At 43.9% G+C, this 11,983-nt stretch overlaps 1 protein-coding gene across 1 annotated transcript; it reads left to right on the top strand.

Annotated features, from left to right (window-relative positions):
* The first annotated feature begins 4,880 nt into the window (after nt 1–4,880).
* Nucleotides 4,881–11,605, top strand: LOC142070662 (uncharacterized). The gene is made up of 3 exons (XM_075124564.1): nt 4,881–5,747; nt 6,336–6,593; nt 11,439–11,605. Exons 1-3 carry the CDS (start codon nt 5,165–5,167, stop codon nt 11,603–11,605), a joined length of 1,008 nt encoding a protein of 335 aa, XP_074980665.1. The 5' UTR covers nt 4,881–5,164.
* The last annotated feature ends 378 nt before the right edge of the window (nt 11,606–11,983 follow it).

Genomic DNA, 11,983 nt, shown 5'->3' on the forward strand with positions numbered 1-11,983 from the left:
TTGGTCTGAAATGCTAATAAACCCAGAAGTGGAGGCTTATAGATTCCAATCCAGGAATTCACTTAAGCATATGCCTAACTTTAAGCGCATGAGTAGCCACACTGAAATCAATTTGGGTAAGTGATTTGCTGGATGAAGGCCTTATTTCTTAAACAGCTTCCTGTTAAAGCATGTGATGAATTATATACCTCAATTACATCAAATTAATGAACAATGGACATTTTTGGAGGGCATGGGGTAACCTCTTGAAACTAATCATTCCAAACTGCAGGACGCTGAGACACCCTAGACTGTGAAAAAGAAATGTATAACCAGTGATTTCAGTCAAACCACAGAAACACAGGTTGAGGAACTTTACATCTTGTCCTTGAGGTATTCTGTAGCTATTTTATCCTGAAGTCTATGTAACTTGTATCATAGAATCATAGAATATCAGGGTTGGAAGGGACCTCAGGAGGTCATCTAGTCCAACCCCCTGCTCAAAGCAGGACCAATCCCCATCTAAATCATCCCAGCCAGGGCTTTGTCAAGCCTGACCTTAAAAACTTCTAAGGAAGGAGATTCCACCACCTCCCTAGGTAACGCATTCCAGTGTTTCACCACCCTCCTAGTGAAAAAGTTTTTCCTAATATCCAACCTAAACCTCCCCCACTGCAACTTGAGACCATTACTCCTCGTTCTGTCATCTGCTACCACTGACAACAGTCTAGATCCATCCTCTTTGGAACCCCCTTTCAGGTAGTTGAAAGCAGCTTTCAAATCCCCCCTCATTCTTCTCTTCCGTAGACTAAACAATCCCAGTTCCCTCAGCCTCTTCTCTTAAGTCATGTGTCCCAGTCCCCTAATCATTTTTGTTGCCCTCCGCTGGACGTTTTCCAATTTTGCCACATCCTTCTTGTAGCGTGGGGCCAAAAACTGGACACAGTACTCCAGATGAGGCCTCGCTAATGTCGAATAGACGGGCACGATCCCGTCTCTCGATGTGCTGGCAATGCTCCTACTTATATACATCCCAAAATGCCATTGGCCTTCTTGGCAACAATGGCACACTGTTGACTCATATCCAGCTTCTCGTCCACTGTAACCCCTAGGTCCTTTTCTGAAGAACTGCTGCCTAGCCACGCAGTCCCTAGTCTGTAGCAGTGCATGGGATTCTTCCATCCTAAGTGCAGGACTCTGCACTTGTCCAACCTCATCAGATTTCTTTTGGCCCAATCCTCTAACTTGTCTAGGTCCTTTTGTATTTTATCCCTACCCTCCAGCGTATCTACCACTCCTCCCAGTTTAGTGTCATCTGCAAACTTGCTGAAGGTGCAGTCCACGCCATCCTCCAGATCATTAATGAAGATATTGAACAAAACTGGCCCCAGGACCGACCCTTGGGGCACTCCGCTTGATACCGGCTGCCAACCAGTCAAGGAGCCATTGATCACTACCCGTCAAAAATACTCAAGATATGTAATCACTTATGGTTATGATTTTTATTAAGGGCCTAAAATTTAATACAGAAGCATGGTTTGTTCTGGATTTCCCTCACTATTTGGGCTTTTCTCTTCAAAGGTCATTGTGTGTTTTTAACTTTCATTTGAAATAGGTTGTTATAGGTTTGAATAAATAGAAAATGACTCAAAGTGGGATTACTCAAATGTTTTTATACCTTAAAAGGAACTTAAATGTGATTAAATGTTAAGATTATGCTTAGAAATATCTTTATTTGGTATGATATTCCAAATATCCTTGATTTTTGTGGTTGATAATGAATTCCTATATGGAATAGAGGGGTGGCAGATAATAGACTTGTGAAAAAAATAAGTTATATACTTGGGGCATGCTCCTGTTCCCATTGAAGTTAATGGAAGCAGAACTGAGTCCTTGATCTAGTGAAAAAATAGCAAACTGCATGTTTTAAAGTTCTCAAATAACATCTGTACAGAACCAGACTAATTAGTATTTTAAAATTTTTCTGTTGTGAGAAATAGTTATATATAGAACAAACAGAGAAAATTCTTTGATAGATATTTAATCTGATCAAACCATGCCTTTTGCAGTTATCTGACAAAATGGATTAATGATGTAATCCACTAATGATGAATTATGCAACATAAAATAGTTTGTTAATCTGAAATATCACTTTCAGTTTACAAGTGAATAAAACACTGACTTTTGACAAGCAAATTTCTAGTAATAATAATAGAGAATATTGTTGGGTAGAGCACCACAAACACTATTAATCCATTAAATTCTAATCAAGTCCATTGTCTATACTGTTTTTAGTGGGAATAAACTTTAGCACTCTATAACAAATGTAATGTCAGTTAAACAGTGCATGTCATTACGGTTCAGTATTCCAAAAGGTGGTATGCAGAATATGTTTTCCATTGCTAACACTGTAAATAGATTATAGGGCAAATATTTAATGTTCAGCACTGTAGAACATTGTTATGTTTATTTTTCACTATGCATTGAGTAATCATGTTGGATTTTACTTTTACCAGTTAAGGATTTAATTGCTTCTAGATGCCTTTTTGTACATCTGCCTCAGCTACTTTATCTACCTATTATGGTAAAGGTGATAATTCAGGAGGTTCATGAAATATTATCATAAGTACTCAGTATGTAATTCTCCATAGCAAGGGTTAACATAAATGGGATCCATGATGGCTGGTTATAGCAGCTGCACTCACAAGGCCCTTAGGGGGATTGTGAGGGTTAAGTACTTTCTTTTGTTGGGATAAGGACGAGGGGGCAGATTTTAAAAGGTATTGGGAGTTCAGGCACCCAGGCTGTCTTGAAAATCCCACTAGGCACCTGCCTGAATCTTTAGGTGCCGATATACCTTTAAAAAATTGGCCTTAGGAGCCTGACCCACAGCACACTGTAATCAATGGAAGTCTTTCCATTCACTTCAGTGGGTTTTGGATCACACCCAGGCAGAAGGGAGCCAGCTGCACTGAACACTGAGTATATAGTCAGATTCATCTGAGATTGCTTTGCACTGAATAGCAGCTGCACAAACAGCGGAGTTAATGCCCAGGTCTGCCTGAATTAGTCCATTACATATAGGAATACAGGTTTTGTGTGACCAAGGGAGAGTGACTGTGGGTTAAAGGATATCTCAGGTGAAAAGTACTGAACTCAAGCAGGAGAGAGATGAACAGACAACTTGCTAAAAACAGAGACTGGGCCAAGTGTGAGAGAGAATGGAGCGGTTTCTTGGCAACAGGACTGACTCACTGGTGTCTTAGCTGGAGTTTCTATAAGTGCCTGCAGTTCTGGCTACCCCTGTTCAAAGTAAATGGGACACTTACATACATTTGGCAAATAATTAAATCACACTAGAAAATACCCTGAGCCTCTATTACCAATTTCTCCTCCAATGAAGAAAGTGACCTACTAAAAAGCCTCAGCAGAAGGATGACGGTATTTATACTAAACTCATCAATATGGTATCTGAGCTCCTAAAACAAATTTATTTTCTTGTCAGTCATGTCCAACACACCTTTTTTTGATGAGTTAAATGAAGGACCTATGCTTTACAACTGTCTCTTGAAAATGACATGACATTTGCATTATATTCAAAATATGCAGAATGCCTCCAGATGAGAGTAAGTTTACACAAAGCATGAGAGGGAGAAAGGAGGATACCCAAAGATAAATTGCGGATATTGACTAAAAGAGTTTGCAACTTACCTCAGAAAAGGAAGATACAAAAATACAAGTACATACTGTAACAGAAAATAACCCAATGGGGCCTGGTGTGGATAAGCATCTTAACAAAGAAGTATGAAAAAAGCAAGGGCCAAGCCTAGCAAACTCTTCTTTTAGGCTCTGCTGCGAATTTGCCTGTCTTGTTAGCCATCTGTCAATCATTTGTCAAATCTCAAATGTAATTTCCCTGCATTTCTGTAAAGCAATTGCCAAAGAGATAAAACATAAGCAGAGTTTCTAGAGCTGGTACATATCACTTTGTCTAAATGTCTTCTTCCATTATCTAGGGGGTACACAAGAAAGGGGGCAGCTATTTTTTTTTCATATAAAAGCCTATGTGATGCAAGAGGGCAGAGATGAAAGAAGGAATTGGCTATATATTGCTTTCCCACATCAAAGATTTTTGGGATACAAAGAAGGAGGAGATACCTGGCTTAGTAATGTTAGTATAATGCATCCGATGAAGTGAGCTGTAGCTCACGAAAGCTTATGCTCAAATAAATTTGTTAGTCTCTAAGCCACAAGTACTCCTTTTCTTTTTGCGAATACAGACTAACACGGCTGCTACTCTGAAACCTGTCTAAAACCATTGTGATTTTACATCTAAATAATACCATTTTTCCCCCTCAATCAATCTGACCTTGTCCTGCATTGCTAAGTGTGATTCATAACTAATGAATTATATTTGGATAGATTTTTAAATAACTGTTTCCTTTTTAAATCACTCTATTTAAACTTATTTTAAAGAACTTTTTGACAGAGGCTACTCCACATTTTGGTCTAAAGGTTGACTTATATCTCTGATTTCTCTTCTGGTGAGGAAAAACATGTTGGTTGTCACGCTTTAAAGGTAACAGTGTGGTACACATATCTTCAGTGATGACCACTGTAATTTTAAAAATCTCCTTCATCAACTCTAATCAGAATACTTATACAGCAACTGACCCAGAGTGACTGGCCCCTGTAATTAAAGTCGGTCCAGTGCCCCTGTGCAGCGCTGGTGCTCACAGTTGGGCCATTAAGGGGGCAGGGCTGCACCTGGGCTATAAAGGCTTCAAAGACATTTCAGGGAGGGACAGAATTGACTGAGGGAAGGCTAAGCCCTGGTTTACACTAGGACTTTAGGTCGAATTTAGCAGCGTTAAATCGATGTAAACCTGCACCCATCCACACAATGAAGCCCTTTATTTTGACTTAAAGGGCTCTTAAAATCGATTTCCTTACTCCACCCCTGACAAGTGGATTAGCGCTTAAATCGACGTTGCCGGCTCGAATTTGGGGTACTGTGGACACAATTCGATGGTATTGGCCTCCGGGAGCTATCCCAGAGTGCTCCATTATGACCGCTCTGGACAGCACTCTCAACTCAGATGCACTGGCCAGGTAGACAGGAAAAGAACCGCGAACTTTTGAATCTCATTTCCTGTTTGGCCAGCGTGGCAAGCTGCAGGTGACCATGCAGAGCTCATCAGCACAGGTGACCATGATGGAGTCCCAGAATCGCAAAAGAGCTCCAGCATGGACCGAACGGGAGGTACGGGATCTGATCGCTGTTTGGGGAGAGGAATCCGTGCTATCAGAACTCCGTTCCAGTTTTCGGAATGCCAAAACCTTTGTCAAAATCTCCCAGGGCATGAAGGACAGAGGCCATAACAGGGACCCGAAGCAGTGCTGCGTGAAACTGAAGGAGCTGAGGCAAGCCTACCAGAAAACCAGAGAGGCGAACAGCCGCTCTGGGTCAGAGCCCCAAACATGCCGCTTCTATGATGAGCTGCATGCCATTTTAGGGGGTTCAGCCACCACTACCCCAGCCGTGTTGTTTGACTCCTTCAATGGAGATGGAGGCAATACGGAAGCAGGTTTTGGGGACGAAGAAGATGATGATGATGATGAGGTTGTAGATAGCTCACAGCAAGCAAGCGGAGAAACCGGTTTTCCCAACAGCCAGGAACTGTTTCTCACCCTAGACCTGGAGCCAGTACCCCCCGAACTCACCCAAGGCTGCCTCCTGGACCCAGCAGGCGGAGAAGGGACCTCTGGTGAGTGTACCTTTTAAAATACTATACATGGTTTAAAAGCAAGCATGTGAAAGGATTACTTTGCCCTGGCATTTGCGGTTCTCCTAGATGTAGTCCTAAAGCCTTTGCAAAAGGTTTCTGGGGAGGGCAGCCTTATTGCGTCCTTCATGGTAGGACACTTTACCACTCCAGGCCAGTAACACGTACTCGGGAATCATTGTAGAACAAAGCATTGCAGTGTATGTTTGCTGGCATTCAAACAACATCCGTTCTTTATCTCTCTGTGTTATCCTCAGGAGAGTGAGATATAATTCATGGTCACCTGGTTGAAATAGAGTGCTTTTCTTCAGGGGACACTCAGAGGAGCCCATTCCTGCTGGGCTGTTTGCCTGTGGCTAAACAGAAATGTTCCCCGCTGTTAGCCACAGGGAGGGGGGAAGGTTGAGGGGGTAGTCACGCGGTGGGAGGAGGCAAAATGCGACCGTGTAACGAAAGCACATGTGCTATGTATGTAATGTTAACAGCAAGGTTTACCCTGAAAGAGTGTAGCCACTGTTTTATAAAATGTGTCTTTTTAAATACCGCTGTCCTTTTTTTTTTCTCCACCAGCTGCATGTGTTTCAATGATCACAGGATCTTCTCCTTCCCAGAGGCTAGTGAAGCTTAGAAAGAAAAAAAAACGCACTCGCGATGAAATGTTCTCCGAGCTCATGCTGTCCTCCCACACTGACAGAGCACAGACGAATGCGTGGAGGCAAATAATGTCAGAGTGCAGGAAAGCACAAAATGACCGGGAGGAGAGGTGGCGGGCTGAAGAGAGTAAGTGGCGGGCTGAAGACAGGGCTGAAGCTCAAATGTGGCGGCAGCGTGATGAGAGGAGGCAGGATTCAATGCTGAGGCTGCTGCAGGACCAAACCAGTATGCTCCAGTGTATGGTTGAGCTGCAGCAAAGGCAGCTGGAGCACAGACTGCCACTGCAGCCCCTCTGTAACCAACCGCCCTCCTCCCCAAGTTCCATAGCCTCCACACCCAGACGCCCAAGAATGCGGTGGGGGGGCCTCCGGCCAACCAGCCACTCCACCACAGAGGATTGCCCCCAAAAAAGAAGGCTGTCATTCAATAAATTTTAAAGTTGTAAACTTTTAAAGTGCTGTGCTTAAAGTGCTGTGTGGCATTTTCCTTCCCTCCTCCACCACCCCTCCTGGGCTACCTTGGTAGTCATCCCCCTATTTGTGTGATGAATGAATAAAGAATGCATGAATGTGAAGCAACAATGACTTTATTGCCTCTGCAAGCGGTGATTGAAGGGAGGAGGGGCGGGTGGTTAGCTTACAGGGAAGTAGAGTGAACCAAGGGGCAGGGGGTTTCATCAAGGAGAAACAAACAGAACTTTCACACCGTAGCCTGGCCAGTCATGAAACTGGTTTTCAAAGCTTCTCTGATGCGTACTGCGCCCTCCTGTGCTCTTCTAACCGCCCTGGTGTCTGGCTGCGCGTAACCAGCAGCCAGGCGATTTGCCTCAACCTCCCACCCCGCCATAAACGTCTCCCCCTTACTCTCACAGATATTGTGGAGCACACAGCAAGCAGTAATAACAGTGGGAATATTGGTTTCGCTGAGGTCTAAGCGAGTCAGTAAACTGCGCCAGCGCGCCTTTAAACGTCCAAATGCACATTCTACCACCATTCTGCACTTGCTCAGCCTGTAGTTGAACAGCTCCTGACTACTGTCCAGGCTGCCCGTGTACGGCTTCATGAGCCATGGCATTAAGGGGTAGGCTGGGTCCCCAAGGATACATATAGGCATTTCAACATCCCCAACAGTTATTTTCTGGTCTGGGAATAAAGTCCCTTCCTGCAGCTTTTGAAACAGACCAGAGTTCCTGAAGATGCGAGCATCATGCACCTTCCCGGCCATCCCACGTTGATGTTGGTGAAACGTCCCTTGTGATCCACCAGAGCTTGCAGCACTATCGAAAAGTACCCCTTGTGGTTTATGTACTCGGCGGCTTGGTGCTCCGGTGCCAAGATAGGGATATGGGTTCCGTCTATAGCCCCACCACAGTTAGGGAATCCCATTGCAGCAAAGCCATCCACTATGACCTGCACATTTCCCAGGGTCACTACCCTTGATATCAGCAGATCTTTGATTGCGTGGGCTACTTGCATCACAGCAGCCCCCACAGTAGATTTGCCCACTCCAAATTGATTCCCAACTGACCGGTAGCTGTCTGGCGTTGCAAGCTTCCACAGGGCTATCGCCACTCGCTTCTCAACTGTGAGGGCTGCTCTCATCTTGGTATTCATGTGCCTTGGCATTGGGATCTCAACCCAGAATTCCAATGGGCAGCGGAGACTGCGGGAACTGTGGGATAGCTACCCACAGTGCAACGCTCCGGAAGTCGACTCTGGCCTTGGTACTGTGGAAGCGCTCCGCCGAGTTAATGCACTTAATGCACTTAGAGCATTTTCTGTGGGGACACACACACTCGAATATATAAAACCGATTTCTAAAAAAACGACTTCTATAAATTCGACCTTATTCCGTAGTGTAGACATACCCTAGGAAGCTGTAGGAGTAGTAGAATTGCTAAAGTCCTCTAGGAGGGGAGATAGTGGGAGCCTAAAATGTAAAGGGTGAGCTGAGGAACATTTTTGTTTGCATGCTTGCTTTATGTTTGGACAAAAACCTTGCCTAGAAGACAGGTTTCAGAGTCTCTAAGGTGCCATTAGTACTCCTTTTCTTTTTGCCTAGAAGAAATTCTGCATGTAGCAGTGGATCATTTTCAAGTTTGGGAGAAGCCCTGCCTTGTGACAGCAAACTTTTGTCTAACAGAATCCAGAGTTCCTGACTCTGTCTTCTGCTCTAATGACTTAATATGCTGCTTGATAATGTGTCTAAACTTTATTGGCAAGACAGAGGTAATGAAGAATGGGAATATTATAGACTGAGGTGGCATGGGGGGAGGTGTATATGGGGTCAGGTCCCCCCCCCTAGATTTGCTGCTTGGCTTATACTGCTGAAGCCAGCAGCCCTCACTCAGCCCTCTCCCCACTATTAGCAGGCATGGGTCATCTGTGATTCTAGAGTAAGCGTCTGTCTGTACTATGAGGAATATGTAGGCAGAGCTAGGTGAATGTACCTATGCCACCATAACCCTCTCTTATAGCTGTAGCCTATGCTGATGGAAGGGGCTTTTCTGTCAGTGTGAGGGACACTGCCTCCCCAAGCAATGGTAGCAACATCGACGGAAGCATTCTTCTGTTTGTACAGCTGTGTCTACAATGGGTGTTAGGCTGGTATAGCTAAGGCACTCAGAGTGTGTAGACTAGATCTAAGTTGTATACAGGGGTTAGTATAAAATCACTGGTACTTAGTGCCCTCATTATTAATTTTAGAAACTATTCAGGGGTTCATGCAGAAAAAGCCATGTATTGGTGTGATTTAGACATTGCATTTAGCATTGTGAAAAGAGACAGGGAATGAGAGAGAGGATGGATTGAGGGTGGGGGACTGTAAAGTACAGGACATGGAGAGTAAGGCTACGGAATAGGATCTGGTTCATAGCCCACAGAAGTCAATAGAAAGACTCTCACCAAGTCCATAGAGGAAAGCAGGAGAAGCACTAAAACAAAGACTACATGAAAGGACAGGAAATGTGAATTGTGAATAAAGAGGAAACAATATAGAAGATAAAATTGAAAGATTAGGATTAGAAGTACAAAATGGAAACCAGGAAAATGAAGTGGAGACCAGAAGAGGGAAAGGGCAGGTTGTAAAAAGGAAATAAAAATGTTCAGGGCAATATTCTGTCACCTTTTCTCATGTTGTTCCCTTGCTTTACTTAAACCAATGGGACTACTTATGGAATAAGGGATTATGCCATGAAAGGGTGGCAGAAGCCACTTGGGCCAAATCCTTGTGTGCACCTAGCTCTTACTTTGGATTGCTGAGGAGAGGAGTTGGTGGCTTTAAGCCTGGGACTGCTGAAGGCTGAAGTGCCCTTTTGCTTAATTTAGAGCATTTTAAGGGCTGCAAAAACCAAAGATCAGGTGAAACTGTGGGTCCTGCTCTCCTTCCACTTTTCATGCCAATGCACCCTATGTGGAGTGTGGCACACATACCTTAACTGATGACCACTGTAATTGTAATAATGTCCTTCATCAACTCTAATCAGAATACTTATAGCAACCGACATAGGGTGGCTGGTCCCTGTAATTAAAGTAGATCCTGTGCCAGAGCACCTATTTGGAGGAGGTGGAGCCAATTATACCTATTGTACACCACTTGAGGCTTCCCCTGTGTCAGAGGGAGTCCGTGGTGGCACCGTTAGAACAGATTTCCGACCTTTGCATTGCCTGAGTGACACAAAGTAGTTGGGCCAGAGCTCCAAGATTGAGCCCTTAGTGTTTAATACCACTGGTATCTTGGCTGTACCACAGTGCAGAGTACAGCTTCTTTGAAGAGAAGAGTTTCCTATCAGTGATTGAAAGAAGGTCCTTATTCTGATGCAGCGCAGTAAGAACTAATGGACTGAGGCTTAGTCTACACGTAGAACTTAAATTGGCATAGCTACATTGGTCAGGGGTGTGAAAAAATCCACACGCCTGACAGATGTGGTTATGCTGAAAATCTCTCCAGTGTAAATGCACCTATGCTGAGAGCTATGATGGCATAAGCTAATGTCCTCCACCAGGCCAGCCCTAGACCAAACGGCGCCCCAAGCAAGGAGCGTGCTGAGTGCCCCCTCCATTTGTTGAACTTTTGAATAACGCTTTTTATTGCATTTGTAGCCCATTTCACAACTTTGATGCACAATTTGCATGCATGCACTATCTCTGTCATATAAGATAAATTTGCATGCTAGGATCTGTAAATCTGTATTTATTCATACCATATATAAACAAATAAAATTCATTTCCTCTAAGCTTATAGAAACTTTTTAATATTAAGAATAACTGAAACATACTAACATCAAGAAATTGAACTGTGCACCAACATTGGGTGGACCCAGTATTAAATGGTGTTACAGCAAGAGACAGCCTTCAAATGTTAGCCATAGTCCTTTAGATCAAAAGGTCGCTTTTCTCACCTTTGCTCTCATGAACAGAAGCACAGCATCGGAGAGATCCAAAGACTGGCCAGTGGCATTTTCAAGTGATAAAATAGCAAGTGATGTCAGTCTCTCATCAGCCATCGTCGATGGAAGATGAGCCTGAGCTTCAAAAATCTGCACTCACCACTCGCAACAGTGACTGGCAGCATGAGCTATCCACACATTAGGAAAAGTGTCCTTAAGCTCTGCATCATGAATGAATTGGAGAATTTGGAGTTAAGAGTGCTTCCTGTGTAGCAAAATGTGATGAATGTTGTCCAATTCAACATAGAGGTCTTTATCATTGATGTCCAAACATTCCCCAGGGTGTAAGTGTCCGGTGAAGGTCCGTATAATTGTTCAAGAATGTTTTCCTGTCTGATGGCAGCTTATTAAGGTCATGTAAAAGCCCCCACGTCTTTTGTCTGAACATTTCTTCGATGGACACTCAAGCAATAACAGCAAGCGAGCAAAAAAAACCTCCCTCTTGAATTTTTCTTCCGAGCTGCCCATCTCCTCATCTCTGCCCTTGTAACCAAACTATCTCTTCTCCTGATGAATACGAGTTTCCTTGAAGACAGACTCAACTCCTAAGTTTTCCCCCATTTCTTTGGCAGCAGTGATGGCATCTTCAAATCTGTTGTTTCTGTGGGCCACAAAGAAATCAAGGCAGCTTCTCATCAAAGTAGTAGCGGTAGCGATGATTGAGTTTGTAATGCCTTGCTTACAACGTTTACTTGGAACAGGATATTGTGCCAAACCACAAATGAGACGAGAAATTTGAAGTCAGTGATCTGGTTTGCAAGTCTTTGCGCCTTGTATTGTATTCCAGCCTAGTTATACTTGATTGCGCCAGTTCCATCAGAGTGTTGTAAACCTCAGTCACTTGGAACCTCACTGGCCTTATGCTGTGAATGCAGCTCTCCCAGCAAGTGTCACTTAGCAAATTCGTGGTCAGATTTGTAACATTGTCCATGAGGCTCTTCCAACTGATACTTGATGCTGAAAACGGGATGTACCTCCTTTGCAGCGCTCCAAAGAGAGATACTGAATCTAAAGAAGATGATGCTGCGTCTGACACAACCAGGTTGAGGCAATGGGAGCCACAAGGCATGAAAGAAGCTCTTAGATTCAGCACAAGAATCCTTGCCTGGACACCACT

Source organism: Caretta caretta, chromosome 1 (genome assembly GCF_965140235.1).
Source record: "Caretta caretta isolate rCarCar2 chromosome 1, rCarCar1.hap1, whole genome shotgun sequence".
Classification (NCBI taxonomy): Eukaryota; Metazoa; Chordata; order Testudines; family Cheloniidae; genus Caretta; species Caretta caretta.